The sequence below is a fragment of the Dunckerocampus dactyliophorus genome, chromosome 13, assembly GCF_027744805.1.
Source record: "Dunckerocampus dactyliophorus isolate RoL2022-P2 chromosome 13, RoL_Ddac_1.1, whole genome shotgun sequence".
Classification (NCBI taxonomy): Eukaryota; Metazoa; Chordata; class Actinopteri; order Syngnathiformes; family Syngnathidae; genus Dunckerocampus; species Dunckerocampus dactyliophorus.
Window position 1 is genome coordinate 5,179,063 of NC_072831.1, and position 18,543 is coordinate 5,197,605.

Genomic DNA, 18,543 nt, shown 5'->3' on the forward strand with positions numbered 1-18,543 from the left:
GAGTCATTACAAATCACAAAAAAAAAAAAACAATTGCTCCTATTTAGCCCTCGCTAATTCAATGCAATCATGTTTTTTTGCCATGTGCTTTTCAGGCATGTGCAAAATTCTGATTTTGGAATTTCAATTGAATTCCTTAAATATTTGGGATAGGAATTGAATTGGCTCACAGGATGTTGAATTAGAATGACAGGAAGTGGCATGAAATTTATTGCAATTGAGAGGCATTCCTTATAGGCAAGTAACAGGAAGAATTAGTCATGTACTGGGATAAAGTTAAGCATTCTGGGAAATGAATTACTTTTCCACCATTTTCCATCATTTCTTTGAAAGTTATAATTGCTGTGATGTATAAGTGTGTTGGATCTCGAGCTGCAACTAACGATTATTTTCTTAAGGTCAATTGAAACCTTGTTTCGATTAATCCAGTAGACTAATCCCTCGTTTATCGCGGTTAATTGGTTCCAGAGTTGACGGCAATACGTGAATTTCTGTGAATTATTAATAAACAGAATATTTTCATTTAGTTAGAGCATAGAAAACCTGTTTAGGACTTTCTAAATATGATTTTTCCCATTGTTAGAGCACTCCAGACAAGAAATAACAACCCTATAGCCACTTTTATACTTACTGTACTGGATATTACCCAATACAGTTAATATAACCAAAGAAAATAAGCCATTTCAGACATAAATAACACTTGTGCTAGTGTCTTCTGGACGTGTGGACAGGAAGTGACGAAGCTGGAATACAGCCACAACAGTAGCCTGTGTTATTATTATTATGATGATGATGGTGATGATAACTATTAGAATTATTATTTTTGTGCCTGTTGTGAGATAAATAATTAGAAATTAATAAAAGCTGTTGGCGAGCAAGTTTGGTGCATGTTACGAGTGACATTTGGTTGCCAGTGTACAGTTTATCAACGTCTTGTATTGCCGAAAAGTGTATTTGTATTTTAGTTCATTTTGAACATTTTTATGTTTGAAAATACCTCATTTAGGCCAAGAATACGGAACATTTGCTTAAATATGGATATTTTTTGGGACGAATAATAGGCCATAGTCAACCAAGAAATAGCAACCATTTTTTAGTTAATAAATTTTTAAAAACTGCGAGGGACAATTAATCCGACAGACCAAATCAATATGAACCAAACCCAAACAGCATAGTGGTTTGTTCCGCAACACATCAGAAAAGAGACCAAAATGTACATCACTCTTGTTTTGCACAAAGACAATAGGTCTGCTTTAATGGATGACTAAGGAAATCAAAAAATATTCACATTTTAGAGGCTGAAATCAGAGCATATTTACATTTTTTAATTTAAAAAATGATTAATAGAATCAAAATTGTTAACTGGATAATCAATGAGTCATTGATTAATAGTTGCACCTCTTGTTGTAGTATAGCAGGTAGTACCTGCTCAGCCCTCATATGATGATGTGGTTTTAAAAAGGCTTATATCTGGCACAGATCAACACATTAACGTAACCCTCAAAATAGTGAATATTTACCTATTAATTTCAAGTATTGAAGTGTTGAAGGACCGGATCAAGGCAACCTTCACAGGCATCAGGCAAAAAGTAATCTTCGTATGCGGGGACTTCAATATAGATCTTTTTAATCCAAATAAGCAATACTGTAGATGACTTCATAGACATAAGGTACAGCATGAGTCTATATCCTAAAACCAGGAGACCAGGCAAAAATGGTAATCGATAATATATTCACTATTTATTTTGCCAGTAACACAACCAGTGGTCTGCTAATTAACTCATTAAATCCCAGCCATTTTTCAAAAGACAACCCGTTCGGTACCGGCCATTTTAGACGATTTTGACTGATCTTTCAAGGCACGCAGAAAGTTGTGTTGTATGGCTACATAAACATGGAACCTACCAAAAGAAGGATTAGACCTCTTTCATGAGGAAAAAAAAGTTTGTTTCTACCATTTTCTACTCTTTAGTAATCAGCAGTATAACATGGGTTTCAGGTTTCAGGAAAATTTCAGTTCCCGACTAAAAAAGGGAGAAAACCAGCTTTTTGTGGAAAGATGCATAACTTTCACAGAAATATTAACACCATAACACCATGAACTATTTACACTTTTCACATTTGGAACTAAACTATGTGTGTGCATGTGAAGGAACTAGGTTACGCATTGCGCGCACACACGCGTTAAAATTTCCGTACAATGTGTGACCTTCTGCGTGGTACACTCCTCTACGCTCTCTCACTTCCTCCTTCCTGTCATGTGTGATTCGTCATTGAAGTGGTCCCTGCCGACCTCTCATCAAATGCACTTCTGCCATCTTGTGGCCGTTTTTATGGCTTAAAAGTGCTCTGAAATGTTAGTGAATTAGTGCACAGTTGCCTCATCAACTCTTTTTGCCTCTCGCACAAAAAAACGTAAAAGACGTATAAATACATTGCTGTGGTCCGGCCTTTGGGATTATAAAAACGTATAAATATGTCTTTGGTATTGAAAGAGTTAATGATATCAATCTTCAATCTTCTAGTGTTTAGTATGTATTGTTTACAACGAAAACTACAGGAAGAGAAAGATGGGTAGGAATTGAAATGGAAACGATAAAAAGGGTCATTAATGAGATTTAAATGAGAGTTTATCATTCCAAACGGTATTATTTCTAAACAAAATGAAAATAGCAAGAGTAGTACCTGTTTTCAACATCAATTTCCAAAGTTTCTTTATTGCCACAATTTTACACAGTTATTGAAAAGCTACAACAGGTTGGACGAATTTATAAATAAGAATGACAGGCCATACTGTACAGATGTAAAACGGAGTGGGGGTAGGATTAAAGAAGCTTTGCTTCTTCCTACTCATTTTTGGACATGTGGAACTGTGAATTGATGTGTTCCAATGTAACGTGTGTGCATGTTCAAAATAAATTCAACCATTACCGTCACTATTTATCTTCCTTTGCCTGCAGGTTGGAGTGCGTGTGCTCTCTGGGTTCAGAGTTCCGCAGAGGGGCAGGTGTGCTGGATATGGTGTTTGAGACGCCTTTTCACCTCCTCACCTGTGGCTATGACACTTTTATTCGACTTTGGGACCTTCGCCTAAGTCCACAGTGAGTTCAAATTGGAATTGGAAAGAGTGGAATCTTACACTGTAGGGCAAAAACAAACGCAATGAAACAATGAACATATTTTTTCTCTTTAAATTTGGGACCATGTGTGCTGTTGAAAAATAAGCCACAGGATTTTTGTGAGCGTTTTATGATTTAGGCCAGAAAAACTACACCGAACCATGACTTCATCCATCAACACTGTTTCTCAGTGCATTAATGACATGGAAAAGAATGTGAATTTGACACCGGCTTGGCACATCCTGGTGCACAGGGGTTTGCCCCCTTCCTGATTTATTTATTTCTTGCATGTTTGTCACACTTAAATGTTTCAGATCATCAAACAAATGTAAATATTAGTCAGTGACAACACAACTGAACACAAAATGCAGTTTTTAAATGAAACTTAAACTTAATGAAAGAAAAAAATATCCAAACCTACATGTTCCTGTGTGAAAAAGTGATTGCCCCCTAAACCTAATAACTGGTTGGGCCACCCAGTTGGGCTTTGGATTTTTTTTTCTCCCTTTATAATATTAAAGTAAAATTGCACTTTTTGGCTCATCATTAACAATCCTTATGTGAGACATAAAAACATATGTCTTTCTCTTTTCTGTGCGTTCTAAAGATATCAAGACAGCTAAGAAGACGCAGCTAAGAATGCACTTACTCCGCCTATAACGCCTTCTGAAAAAAAAGCCAACAACGCTCCATTTACATATGATGTGACATACCTATTAACCAAGCTACAGCGACATTGTTATTATTATTGTTAACATTGTTACACAGAAGAACTACTTTACTGGCGTAGTGGCACCTTGCCACACCGCATCAGCCAGCTCCTTGCCGGGTAGCTACTAGCTTCATCACACACTCGCTCAGAGCACCGCGCTCCCAATACCTCAGGCCACTACTGAAAGCTAACGCTATATATTGGAGCTGCCGCCACTGCTGCTGTGCTTTTGTTTTTAAATTTGGAAAAGTTAACGGTAGGTGTAGCCATTGTTTCTATGTTGCTATGTGAAATCACTGCGCCCAGGAAGGAAGTTCCGGCAAGGCTTAAAATGACCAAAACACGGCAGAATACTGTAACACACAGAAAAGAGAAAGATGTGTGTTCATGTCTTCAAAAGGATTTTGGATGATGGCCAAAATTCCCCCCAAAAAGTGCAGTTTTCCTTTAAGGAGGACATGTTCTTCTGTAAAGATTACCTTTTTCCCCCAAAAAAATCTATTATATCATCATATAATAACTAGGGATGTCCAATATTGGCTTTTTTGCCAATATCCGATATGTCGATATTGTCCAACTCTCAATTTGCGATTCCGATATCAACCGATACTGATATGTGTAACATCGCATACCTTTTTCTTGAGTAAAATTGTTCTAAAGTAACAATACTCAATACAATACTGTTTTGTTGGCTGCTCCATCCATCTCTGAGTAGGTAATTAATGTATTCCAAATTTGATATAAGAATATTGTTTTTCTTGTGCCTTGATTTGTTATTTTTGGAAAGATTTACCTTATTTTTAGTTAAAGGGGTATCATTTAAAATACATACATGTGCTGATTATTATTTTGACTGATAACTTTCATGTTATTATTTTATATTCTCATTTTATTGCATTAAAACTGCTATACATGTATATACTGTGTATGGTTTTTCAGCACTACTTTGTGCTCTGTAGCTGATGTAATGTGAATTACTGTGTCGGATCAATACAGTTCTTATCTTAGCCATCTGAGAAGATCAAATACATGTACATTGTTTTTGGTGCCTAACTGTTTCCCAAGTATATTAGTGCGTGTGTGAATGCATAAACGAGAGTCATGAACTTACATTTCTTTGTAGAAAGGCGCTTTATGAACGTAAGTACATTTATATGTATTCACTTACAGCGCAGCCTTGCCACGTTCAATGTGGTGGTGATGCTGATGTACGGCTCAGTGGAGCGTCGTCTACGTATATGGTTTTGACAGCAGAGCTTCCTGTTTTCTTGTTGTTGTAAATAGCTGCTAAGTTACATGTTTAGAGCTCACATAGTTGTCGGTTAGTCTGCATTATTTGTTGGTAATGTCTTGTCTATTTTTATCTACCTATTACGTTGCTGTGTGATGGTTTTTTTTTTAGCTCTTTCTTTATGAAACACCATGAGAGTAGTGTGTGGAATGGTAACCCCCCCCCGCCTCCCTGCGATTTGTACGGCGCTGGTAAGTTCAAGAGTTCCTTTATTCTCACAGACTTGTGAGCAGCACAGTGTTAACTTCATGATGCAAGTTCAGCAGTGTTGCAAATTTGCCACCTCGGTGCTTAAAACTCTATCAGCTTTTGTTGTAAGGGAAAATAACTGATCCCGATGTTGGCCGATATGACGTTTTTATGCCAGTATCGGCTCGATAATTATCGGTGGCCGTTAATATCTGACATCCCTAAAATATATCAAACAGGTAAAAAATAATTCGGAGCAATATGTTTTATTGTGTACATATTGTGGTTTATGTTCTTTAAGTGTGCAGGAGTGGGGCGACATGGCATCAGGTCGAATGTCTGAAGGGGTACGGGACTGTGAAAAGTTTGGGAACCACTGTGCTTCCGGGAAGTCTAGATGAATACATGTACTGATCTAAGATGCCAGGGTCTGTAACTGCACTGGGGAGGGTGTCATTGTTGTTTGTTTGTTATATTTTGGGGTGAGAGGATTCAGTCAAGGAAAACAAATCAGATCTGATCAGCAGAAGACACTGGGGACTTGGATAGTGGCAAGGTTGGGGTGAAATTTGCTGGAGGGGTCCCTCTTTAGATATGAAAAATTAATCACTCAAACCTAAGCATCCTCCGGAGGCCCTTAGGGTCATCCTGGAAGTTCAGCTCGTCTGGAAATTCAGGCAAGCATCAAATAGAGAAAAGGAAAAGACAGACAAATACAACCATGTAGTTTATAACGCCAATAAATTGTTAAGGTAGGTGTTTAACTTTCCAACTTAACTCATTCAATGCCAGCCATTTTTCAAAAGACAACCCCTTCAGTAGCGGCTATTTTAGACGATTTATACTGATCTTTCAAGGCACACAGAATCTTGTGTTCTATGGCTATATGAGCACAGAACCTACCAAAAGAAAGCTTAGACTTCCGTCTTTAATCTGAAAAAAAGTTAGTTTCTACCTTCTTCCTTTCTTTAGTAATCAACAGTAGAGCACAGGTAAGTTCCAGGAAAATATCAGTTCCTGACTAAAAAAGGGTGAAAACCAGCTCAGGTTTTTTGTGAAAAGACCACTTTGACACAATTTTTTGGCTTTTGTGAGAGCTCAAATATCTAAACAACTATACCACAACATAAACAACACAAACACCTTGAACTATGTACAATTTTCACATTTGGAACTGAACTGAACTGTGTGTGCGCGTGTGTATGTGTTAAAATTTCCCTACAATGCGTAACCTTCTGCACGCTACACTCCTCCATGTTCTTCCACTTCCCCCTGGCTGTCAGATATTTTTTTTCCATTCACATGCCGAGCTTGTGGCCCTTTTTATGGCTTCAAACTGATCTAAAAGTGACATCCATTAGTGGCGACCTCACCCCTTGTTACCTCTCGCACAAAAAGACGTATAAATACCTCATCAGGATCGGGCGTTCGGGTTTATAAAAACGCATAAATACGTCTTTGACATTGAATGAGTTGAGTCATAGCTGTGACCTTTCCATGTTTATGTTCATCTTAACAATACAATCAATTATATATTGGCCCATTCTGTTCTCACATTGCTATCTGTCCACACTGATTACTCACTAAGTGTCGTGTTGTGCGTGCATGCGTGGGTAGATGCCTGCCCATCATCTGTCCCTGGAGCTCCTCTATCTCTTATTGATGAGGCTGCGTAATGGAGGATCAATGCCAATTGATAAAAAAGACTTGCTTCTACCATTCTTCACCAGCCAAAAAAATCTAGCCAGAAACAGATGGAGCTGTGATACTGGATCACTGCACGTCTTTGATTTAAGGTTTTCAAATCAAAGATTTGTTTTACAATTCAATCATATTTGAAATAAAGGACTTCACAGGAAAAGTAAGAGATAGCTTGAACGTTGTATGTCACTTTTTTTCCCAACAGGAAGTATGTCATGGAGTGGGAGGAACCTCACGACAGTGCCTTATACTGCATCCAGACAGACGGAAATCACATGATAGCCAGTGGCTCCTCCTACTATGGTGTCGTTCGACTCTGGGACAAAAGAAGGACTGAATGCTTACAGGTGTGTCCTTGCATTTGTGTACTTACTAAAATCCACTGTCAGTATCAAAAGGCATTTCTGGACTATACAAGTATGTGCTTTAAGGCTCGTTCCCACACTGCCGTTTAACGATTCGGTCTCAATATTCACATCAAACAAGGTCATACAGCGGCTCATTTATATTTTTTGGCCATGAACGGTAGAGCATCCAAATATGTCTCAGAAACGTCTGCTTCAGTATCAATAACGTCTTCATTCAGCCCAGACTATTATCTAGGAATACTATTATTTTGGAGTACTATCCAATCCAATCCAATCCACTTTATTGATATAGCACATCTTATAAATACTGTTTCCAAAGTGCTGCACAGACTAGTAAAACCATAAATATTAAGTAAAAGTACAAATTACTACAATAAAAGCTGAAAGATCAAATAAAAACAAAAAAAACTTACAACAGTAAAACATTTAAAACAAGAAGTAAAAACAATAAAAGCAATAACTCCAAGAAGTAGGTAAAAAATAAATTAAAAAAACTAAAATAAATAAAACCATTAAAACTAAAAAAGAATGAAAGACACAGAGGACCACACAACTCACGCCGAGTTAAAAGGCAGAGAATAAAAGTGGGTTTAAAGACTAAACTTAAAGCATTCGTTTTTGTTTTTTTTTTTATCCGATTGTCATGCTGTGTATGGTGAATTCCATGGTGGTAAACAAACAAAAAACAGGCCAGAATAACATATTACAACCATAAGTCACTTTCCAAAGCTGGCTGTCCGAAGATTGGAAAGGCAAATGTCTAAGCATGTCTGTAAAGCAGCTAAAAAAAATAATTAAAAAAGTCAAAGAAACATACACGCAATTGTTAAATGGTGCAGTGGGATAGAGCCTAAATAGCTACAGTGGAACCTCTGTTAGTGTCCGCCCCTGTTAGCGTGTTTTTCGGTTAACATCGAAAAGGTTGACTCTCCAAAATGTTAACACAAAACACGTTTTTATAGTTTTACAATAATAGGTTTATATTCACAAAACAATTATAAACACATAAAAATGATGAATGAAAGGGATAAGAGAACATTTAAGGTTACTTTTACCTTCATTGAAGACATCATGACTGTTCCCAAAGACACGATGTGGCAGCGAGATCAACCACCACCACCTTCCTGTTTTCAGTCACATCAAGAATCACGTCTTCAATGAAGGTAAATTCACCTTAAATGTTCATTTATCCCTTTCATTCATCATTTATATGCATTTTGAATTAATTGTTTTCTGCATTTAAAACTATCATTGTAAAACTATAAAAATGCAGTTTGTGTTAACATTCTTTGGCTTTCTGGAACAGATGGATTTACATTCTTTCTTATGGCAACATTTTATTTAGTTAACGTCCATTTCGGTTAGAGTCGTACCTTCTAGAACAAATAAATGATGCTAACCAAGGTTTCACTGTAAATTGTAAACATACACAGTGGTGTGAAAAAGTGTTTGTCCCCTTTCTGATTTCTTTTTTTTTTTTTACAGTTTTGTCACACTTAAATGTTTCAGATCATCAAACAAATGCAAATATTAGTCAATGACAACACAACTGAACACAAAATGCAGTTTTTAAATGAAACTTTTTATTATTAAGGGAGAAAAAAAATCCAAGCCTACATGGCCCTGTGTGAAAAAGTGATTGCCCCCTAAACCTAATAACTGGTTGGGCCACCCAATGCCACAGCATCTCAATAGGATTCAGGTCAGGACTTTGAGGTGGACTTGCTGGTGTATTTTGGATCATTGTCCTGCTGCAGAAGCCAAGTTGGTTTCAGGTTGAGGTCACCAACAGATGGCTGGACATTCTCCTTCAGCATAATTCATGGTTCCATTTATCAAAGCAAGTCTTCCAGGTCCTGAAGCAACAAAACAGCCCCAGACCATCACACTACCACCACCATATTTTCCTGTTGGTATGATGATCTTTTTCTGAAATGTTGTGTTACTTTTATGCCAGATGTAATGGGACACACACCTTCCAAAAAGTTCAACTTTTGTCTCGTCAGACCACAGAGTATTTTCCCAAAGGTCTTGATCATCAAGATGTTTTGTGGCAAAACTGAGTCTTAATGTTCTTTTGTTCAGCAGTGCTTTTGATCTTGGAACTTTGCCATGCAGGCTGTTTTTGCCCAGTGTCTTTCTTATGGTGGAGTCATGAACACTGACCTTAACTGAGGCAATTGAGGCCTGCAGTTCTTTGGATGTTGTTGTGGGGTCTTTTGTGACCTCTTGGATGAGTCGTCGCTGCGCTCTTGGGGTCATTTTGGTTGGCTGGCCACTCCTGGGAAGTTTCACCACAGTTGCATGTTTTCACCATTTGTGGATAATGGCTCTCACTGTGGTTTGCTGGAGTCCCAAAGTTTTAGAAATGGCTTTATAACCTTTTCCAGACTGATAGATCTCAATTTATGTCAGTTATGTTTTCTTTTCCACACAGGGCCACGTAGGTTTGGATTTTGTTTCTCTCTTAATAATAAAAAGTTTAATTTAAAAACTGCATTTTGTGTTCAGTTGTGTTGTCATTGACTAATATTTCAATTTGTTTGATGATCTGAAACATTTAAGTGTGACAACATGCAAAAAAATAAGAAATCAGGAAGGGGGCACACACTTTTTCACACCAGTGTATCTTCAACTGTCTTTTTATGACGTTATTCCTCATGTCATGTGTTGTCAAATATTGGATGTATTTATTGCAGTTCTTCCAGTTGGGCACAGACTCAGTGAGTAGTCCCGTGTACTCCCTGCAGTTCAGCAGCTCTCACCTGTACGCAGCGCTGGCCACGGCACTCCACTCCTTAGACTTCACACACAACATCAACATCAGCATCACATGACACATGCAAACTGTCATGATTTGCACACAATAAAAAGATCCATTTTTATACGTTCATTGTGGACTTGACTTTTTTTTGCAGAGCTCAGTGTCACCTTATATATTCAATGACATCATCCTCTCAAAATCAGCTTGTTTACATTTTTGCATGGGTTTATACAGGGAATTTCCCAGATGATTCTATTAAACGCCTTTTAACACCCAAGGTATTGCTGGGGACAGGAATTGCAATAATAGTTGTCATCTACCTTAAGTCTTTTCAGTGATATATTGTATTTTCTGTGTTATAAAACACAGTTTTTTCCAGTTTGGCTGCTCTTGCGACTTTCGCAAGAGGGAGCTCTAGGTTTGTGACAACTATATGCTGCTTGTTGGGTTCATTTGGCCTATTCAACCTGTTGTGCTGTGTGCTATTGTGTAGCTGAATATATTACATTTTTAATTAAAAATATTTCTTTTTTCTTAGCCCTTAATTAAGATTTATGTATTTTTTATACATTATTTGGTATATAATACTCATAATATTTATATTCTCTTCTATACAAAATATTTTATATATATATATATATATATATATATATATATATATATATATATGACTTACATTTATCAACTCAAAATGTCATGATAACCAACCATTTAATCATTTCAGTTCACATCAATCTCATTTGACAGTGCAGTAGATAAAATAATAGCCATAAAAATAATTATAATAACTACTATTTTAAATTATAAACTATTCATTGAACACACACATGACTCCACCATAAGAAAGACACTGGACAAAAACAGCCTGCATGGCAGAGTTCCAAGACCAAAACCACTGCTGAACAAAAAGAATATTAAGGCTTGTCTCAATTTTGCCAGAAAACATCTTGATGATCCCTGAGACCTTTGGGAAAATACTCTGTGGTCTGACGAGACAAAAGTTGAACTTTTTGGAAGGTGTGTGTCCCATTACATCTGGCGTAAAAGTAACGCCGCATTTCAGAAAAAGAACATCATACCAACAGTAAAATATGGTGGTGGTAGTGTGATGGTCTGGGGCTGTTTTGCTGCTTCTGGACCTGGAAGACTTGCTGTGATAAATGGAACCATGAATTCTGCTGAAGGAGAATGTCCGACCATCTGGCGCTTCATGCTGGAATGACAACAATTCTGCAAAGATGAGTGGGCCAAAATTCCTCCACAGCGCTGTAAGAGACTCATTGCAAGTTATCACAAACGCTTGAGTGCAGTTGTTGCTGCCCAGCCCGTTATGAGGTTTATGGTGCACTTTTTCACACAGGGCCATGTATGTTTGGATTTTTTTTTTCTCTCTTGATAATAAAAGTTTCATTTAAAAACTGCATTTTGTGTTCAGTTGTGTTGTCATTGACTAATATTTAAATTTGCTTGATGATGTGAAATATTTAAGTGTGGCAAACATGCAAAAAAACAAGAAATCAAGAAGGGGTCAAACACTTTTTCCACACCACTGTATTTCCTGTTTGCAACCTTATCTTTGGGGCAGTGGCCCTTTGAAATATAAGCTGCGCTATCCAAAAAAAAACAACTAACAAAGATACACAATAAATAAGGGAACACAAACAAAAAATACCTGAGTCAATAATATTGTACCTCCTTTACACCCAGAAGTTGAGGCTCTGTAACAAAGCAAAGTGGGGGTGTGTTTACAAAGGAGCGTGAGCCTGTGTGATGAAGAGAAGCAAGCTTTATATGACAAAGTTTTGTAGCAAAATCATGATTTAACAGTTTTCTACCATTGTTTTTTGTGTTTCATGATGTCATTTGTTGCATTTTCCCTTGATTGCATGTGTGGAGGAGGTGGACACATTCACTGAGGCAGGAAATAACCTGAACCCCAAGAGGTACTAAAGGCTCCTTCAAAAAAAATATACGGTGCAACCTCAGTTAACTTATGCCCTGGTTAGTGTGTTTTGTGGTTAACAATGGAAATTTGCCTTGGTTTGCATACATTTTCCAGTTAGTGCACAATTTGGCGCGCATCTTGTGTTATACAGAACACGAGTCAACTCTTTATGTAAATAAAAACATTCTTGTTAGCAGCTAATAGTATTACATATAAACAGAAAGCAGAAGTCAGCCCCGTCGCCCGTCTATGATGTCATCAGCAGGCGATTCTGTAGTTCTTTGCTAACTAACACAGTTACGCCACAAGTCTCAAAAATGGTCACAAAATCCAAGTATAGTGCAAGTTAGAAGCATGAAGAATATGATGGACATGAGACGCAAGTCAGAGCCTGCTTGGAGAAGGTTAATCCGTCTGCCTGAGGGCTTCTGACATGCAAATACGTCCGTGCACACGTTACCTTTGAATCCCAGCTCAACTTTTTGTGAAGACGCTGTCTCAATCCATTGAACAGATGAAAGCACATTGTCTTTTTGACAAACTCATCACTGTGGATCCACAATGTTTGGGTGTACATACACTTGACCCATGTACCTCTCACATCAGATGTTTGACCCTTCCCCCAAAAAGGCCACTTTTTACTATGGAAGTATCCCAGTAGGCACAGCCTATACATACAGTACACCTGCTGTACTTTCACAAAACTAAAACTTTGTATATTTACTACAAATAATGTAAAGCATTCAGTTTGCAGTACTTCCTCTGTTCTGCAGGTTGCAACAGTGAGACACACGTGGCAAGGAAGCAGTAGTAGAAGACGACTCAAGTTTACACAAATACGGCGCTGCTGACTCTTAAAAAAAACAGTACGCAAAACACACTGAAAATTTGACTTTTAACAATGACTGCACTACAAGAATGCAGTAGGGTGTGTGTGTTTGTAACAAAGTGAACGGTGTTGCCAAGGAACAGAACCTGCGGTGGCACTTTTCAGAGCAAAAATCGCAACTTTCACGTAGTCCATCTCCCCATCCCCTGGTTGTGCATTTGTTAAACTGCGAGACTGTATTTTAGTAGCTTGCTGGAGTACAGCTAATATGATATATGGCATATATACACTGTATAGTTCTAAAGGTTAAAAAGCCATTTCTAAACCATTGAGACTCCAGCGAACCACAGCGAGAGCCATTATCCAAAAATGGCAAAAACATGGGACAGTGGTGAACCTTCCCAGGAGTGGCCGGCCAACCAAAAATGACCCCAAGAGCGCAGTGACGACTCATCCAAGAAGTCACAAAAGACCCCACAACAACATCTAAAGAACAGCAGGCCTCACTTGCCTCAGTTAAGGTCAGTGTTCATGACTCCACCATAAGAAAGACACTGGGCAAAAACAGCCTGCATAGCAGAGTTCCAAGACCAAAACCACTACTAAACAATAAGAACATTAGGACTCGTCTCAATTTTGCCAGAAAACATCTTGATGATGCCCAAGACCTTATCTGTGGTCTGATGAGATAAAAGATTAACTTTTTGGAAGGTGTGTGTCCCATTACAGCTGGCGTAAAAGTAATGCCGCATTTCAGAAAAAGAACATCATCACATCCATCCGTCTTCTATGCTGCTTAGTCTTACTAGGGTTGCGGGTATGCTGGAACCTATCCCAGCTGACTTTGGGCAAAAGGCGGGTTACACCCTGAACTGGTCACCAAAAGAACATCATACCAACAGTAAAATATGGTGGTGGTAGTGTGATGGTCTGGGGCTGTTTTGCTGCTGCAAGATCTGGAAGACTTGCTGTGATAAATGGAAGCATGACACGGCTCAGGAAAACACTTTTTCACACCACTGTACATGCACATACACACTACACATGCTCCCCGGAACCAGACAGACGGATCGACACATTGAAGGGTGCAACCATCCAGAAAATTCACGGTTCGGTTTGATTCCAAACTTTAGTGCCACGCTTCGATATTTTTTCCATCTTGCCTTCTTTAGAACTTGTATTTTATTAAAATTACTAACATCCCTTTCAACTGAAAAGTACAGCTTTTAAGAAGTTGCAACCAAATAAAACAACAGCACCTTGTAAAAATTATTCAATATATCATAATAATGAATTCAGCATCATGATAAAGACAAGTACATCAACAGTTCTGTTCATACATTCAATAATATTTCACTCAAATGACATAGCGTACATTATTTCCACAGTTTATGCAACATCCACTTTGTTATTAAATATTCCAATTCTAAAATAAACGAAAACAATTATTAAAATTACAATGCAGCCAAAGTCAAGACAACACATAAAAACCTTAATCAGTTTGTAAATTTTGTTTTTGTAATATTGTGGCTTTATTTCCAAAATGTATAATTTGCATTTTGCATTGTTATTATTACATTATTCTCATAAAATTATGACTTTCTCGTTAGATTTCAATGTTTTTCTCTTCATATATTGACTTTATTCTTGTAACATTACTGCTGATTTTTTTCCATTTTTGTTTTTTGGGGTTTTTTTTTTTAATTTGTCATGGGCCTATAAAAAAAAAACAGCCGTGGGCTGCACTTTGGACACCCCTGAGATAGACACACACAGCCAATCACAATGATGGAGGTGTAATGGAGCTCCTACATTAACAGCATTTGTGTAACATGAGACGAATTGGGCTCTTTTCTTTCGTCTTGCTCACTGAAGCTGAAAAGACAGAAAAGCTTTTTGCTTTCACTGCAAGTCAGCCTTGCTTCCTTGAGCTTGACGATTGGATATCAGTTGTTGAACGTGTTGTTTGTTTGTATGAATTCATGTAGCTTCTTGAAGGAGGCGTCTGCTCTTTCTCTTGCAGCTTTGATTGATTGACGCTCAGAGACTTAAACCCCCCCCCACAATATTTATACTAATGTGGCCATCTAGTGGTAGCTCAACAAAGTACAACCGTAGAGACATAGTGGACTCGACAAAAAAAAAAACATCAATTTCTATCACACGTGTCCTCATTAGGATGGAGGCTGGCTGCAGCCTAGAAATACTTCCTCTCAAGTTCAGTTCAAAGAGCCTTGAAGGTGTCAAGTGGAGTTCATTCCAAGAATAAGGTGCTGCAAATCAAACTGTAGCTGCTGCTGCTGCTCCTCAGCTCAGTGAGGTGATGGAGATACAGAGGGGGCAGTCCAAGGATGGATTGATAAATGAAAAGGTACCAGTGCTTCAGTTCATCTAATACACACTTTTTCAGCATGCGAGCCACTTTTAAAAGGACCAAATCCCAAAGATCTACCTCCTACTGTGAACATAGAGAATATACTATATTGGTTAGACACAGTTGTTTAGACACGTGCTGAATGAACATATCTTTGCTTGATGGGATCGGTATTTTGAATACTATTATACAAGAAACATGTCATGGATGCACTGGGACGCATCCTCAGTGATGTATCCTGGGATCATTGTTTGTTTCGGGTCTTGAAACATCATACATCCTCGCCCTGGCAACCCAGCCGTGGTTGATCAAGTCCCGACTTGCGTCCCAGCAGTAGTCCACGGAGCAGCCCTCTTCCAAAGCCACGTTGTGGCCTTCTCTGCAGCTTCGCTCGCGGAGTGGATGACCCTCTTCTTGGCCGCTCCTATGTTGCTCAAACGACTAAGGACTTTGCAAAGTGAACGACCTGCAAAACCTCTACAGCCGACTTCTATGGGCTCATAGAAGGTTCTCCAGCTTCTCTCCCTGCACGCCTCCACCAGTTCCTGGTACTTATTTATAAATATGAATATTTATGTACATGTAAATCAGAGGTGCATACACGTCAAGTCAAAATGATCGACCTCATACTGTAAATCAGGATAAACATAACATGAACAAGTGTTTGCTCCCTGATTTCTTACTTTTTTCCATGTTTGTCACACTTAAAAGTTTGAGATCATCAAACACATTTATATATTAGTCCTGACAACAAAACGGAACACAATGAAACTTTTTACTGTGAAGGGAGAAAAAAAAACAAACCTCCACGGCCCTGTGTGAAAAAGTGATTTACAGTGTGTTCACAGCGATTATAGCAAAGATTTGAGCAATGTGTCAATAGTTGGAGGAGGAAGAAACATTTGGAGATGAAAGCGAGAACTTGCAGAACAGGGACTTACAAGCCTTAAGACATGGAGATGGAGATTGGTCACCTTCAAAACACAGAATGGTAAGTTACTCTGAGGCTGCTTATCCTTCAATTATTGTTTTAAATCGGCTTCTTAATGTGCTTAAAGGCGTTTTGATCGTCTGTTTTTGTGTACGTGTGGCCTTACGTTGTCAAAATGTTCATATAGCATGCATAATGCTTTGCAGCCTTGTCGCTATTGTGGACTAGTGATTAGAAGACATTATGTAAACCAGACTTGACTCACTCTCTTCTGTGCCAAGTTTGACGCAGTGGTTATGATGTTTTTTCCTGTGTACCAGCGGAATAGCATCCTTTTCCAAAATACATTTATGCCGTACTTTCATGCCAAATGGTTCTTGTAAAGGTGTTCCTTCGAAGCAGTCATCAGTGAAATGAACACTGCAAAGGACAGAACTCGAGGTGGGGCGTCCATCTGTCTCTCGTTCTCTGCCTCATCCATTGTTGTCTTAAACCTTCATCTTTTGGAAAAGAAAAGAAACTTACAGTATCACTCGGCATGACTACTGTTTTGACGAAGAATATAGTGATACTAATAATTACAACATCCCGGAACGCAAACCCCACGAATAGCAGTGGTCTGTTTTAATGGTATTGTTCCCCCAACATGGTATTTTACTCACACGATACGAAGTCGCAAGGCAAGTTCGGTGGTACTTTGGTGTTTGTTATTAATGTGTTCCAAAAGGTCTGACGAAAACAAAAGAAAAATAAAGTTTTTCCCACAAGAAATCATGTAAATCCAATTCGTCTGTTCCAAAAATATGACCAAAAATACATTTTGTGGAGACTAATTATAGTTTTACATGCAGAAAACAAAAGGTGAATGAATGATGAATGAAATGGACTTTGGGGACTGACACAGTGCAGGGCAAACGGACTGTTTGCACGTTTGTGACGCGCAGTATTGTACGATAATTGCAACAGTGTACGAAAACCGAGGCAACATTTTGGAAAACCACATCGTGCAAAAACTGGGGTGTTGGAAAGCCAAGGTTTGACTGTATATGCAATGCATTTCATGTCTTTTCAGCCTATTTGCCAGCACAAATTCAACCCCCCCACGGATCAAAGCAGTGCTTCCATTCAGCTGTCAGTCATGCGTAGTGCTCAGGGGACCAACATGGCCGTCAGACCTCCAGCAGCCCTCAAACAAGAAAGCTCCCTCCGTCACAAGCCACCAAATATCTCCACTACTGCACCACAATCCTTGTCAGACCCGCCAAAGAAAAATCAAGTTCCATTCTAGTGGTTTCTCTTTGCAGATCAGTGGGTGGATAGTGATTGTCACTCACAGAGTTGGCCTTAATCCTATTGTTTCTCCACAGGATTACTCTCTGTGGTCCTTCTCTCCCTGTGGCGCTGTGACGGAGAAAGGCCAGATTAAGGAGATTAGCATGTATCCTCCTGACTTGTCAAAGTGGGATGTAAGGAACCATTGACTTCGTTGGGGTCCTGAATAAGGAGGTGCCTGAAAGAAGCACGGTGAACAAACACACATTCCTGAAAGAACAATGCGATTTGTTGTCTGAAAAGTTCAAAAGACAAGTCATGAAGGAAGAAAGTCCAAAAAAAAAAAAAAAAAGTTGAAGAGAAGTTGACATTTATTCAACGGATGTTTTTATTTGGTGCCTTCTTGAATGGAAATGGTAGCTCATGTTTGAATTTCAAGCTTCAAAGCTTGTTGCTGGATGTTCTTACCATTGAACTGATGGCTTTTATACAGACTGTAACTCTTTTCAGACTACAATAGATGCATGGCCATCCACACATTTTATAATTTGGCTCTATCTGCTGGTAGTAGTCAGAATAACACACACTTACGCCTGCTGCTTCTCTACATGCCACACGTTAAACTGGCATATCATAATACAGGGTTGTCAGATCCATTTTTAATCAGATTAATCACAGTTTTGAAATTAATTCATTATGATTCATCACCTTGTGCAACCCTGTTGGAAATATACCCATTTGTACTGTATTTTGTTAATGACAGGATGATTGTTGATGTGCCGTATAATATATATATATATATATATATGCACACAATATATACACACTGTGTGTGTATATACTGTATATATATGTGTGTGTGTATCTCATATGTGTGTCATAAACTGTTCTTACATTATTGTTGAAATAAAGTTAAACAATAATAAACATTTATAATAAAGTTCTTTAAGGCGTCTTGTGGGGAAAAAAAACATGCCTAGTAACAGATGACACCTTTAATCGCGAAAGCCGTGTTTTAAGTGAGGGCCGGCCATTGATTGGCCAGCTT

The 18,543-nt window shown here is 38.3% G+C and overlaps 1 protein-coding gene across 4 annotated transcripts in view; it reads left to right on the forward strand.

Moving 5' to 3' along the window:
* fbxw4 (F-box and WD repeat domain containing 4) overlaps positions 1-18,244 on the forward strand; it is a 61,290-nt gene extending 43,046 nt beyond the window's left edge. Inside the window, exons 7-9 of one of the 4 annotated variants that reach the window (XM_054796216.1) lie at positions 2,961-3,101; positions 7,218-7,359; positions 17,591-18,244. In XM_054796216.1, the coding sequence (XP_054652191.1) occupies positions 2,961-3,101; positions 7,218-7,359; positions 17,591-17,704 (397 nt within the window). In that variant the 3' untranslated portion in view covers positions 17,705-18,244. Of the gene's footprint in view, positions 1-2,960; positions 7,367-8,467; positions 10,676-17,590 lie in introns of those variants that run through there. The other 3 variants (XM_054796214.1, XM_054796215.1, XM_054796217.1) reach the window with 3 other exon arrangements.
* Positions 18,245-18,543: the final 299 nt, after the last annotated feature.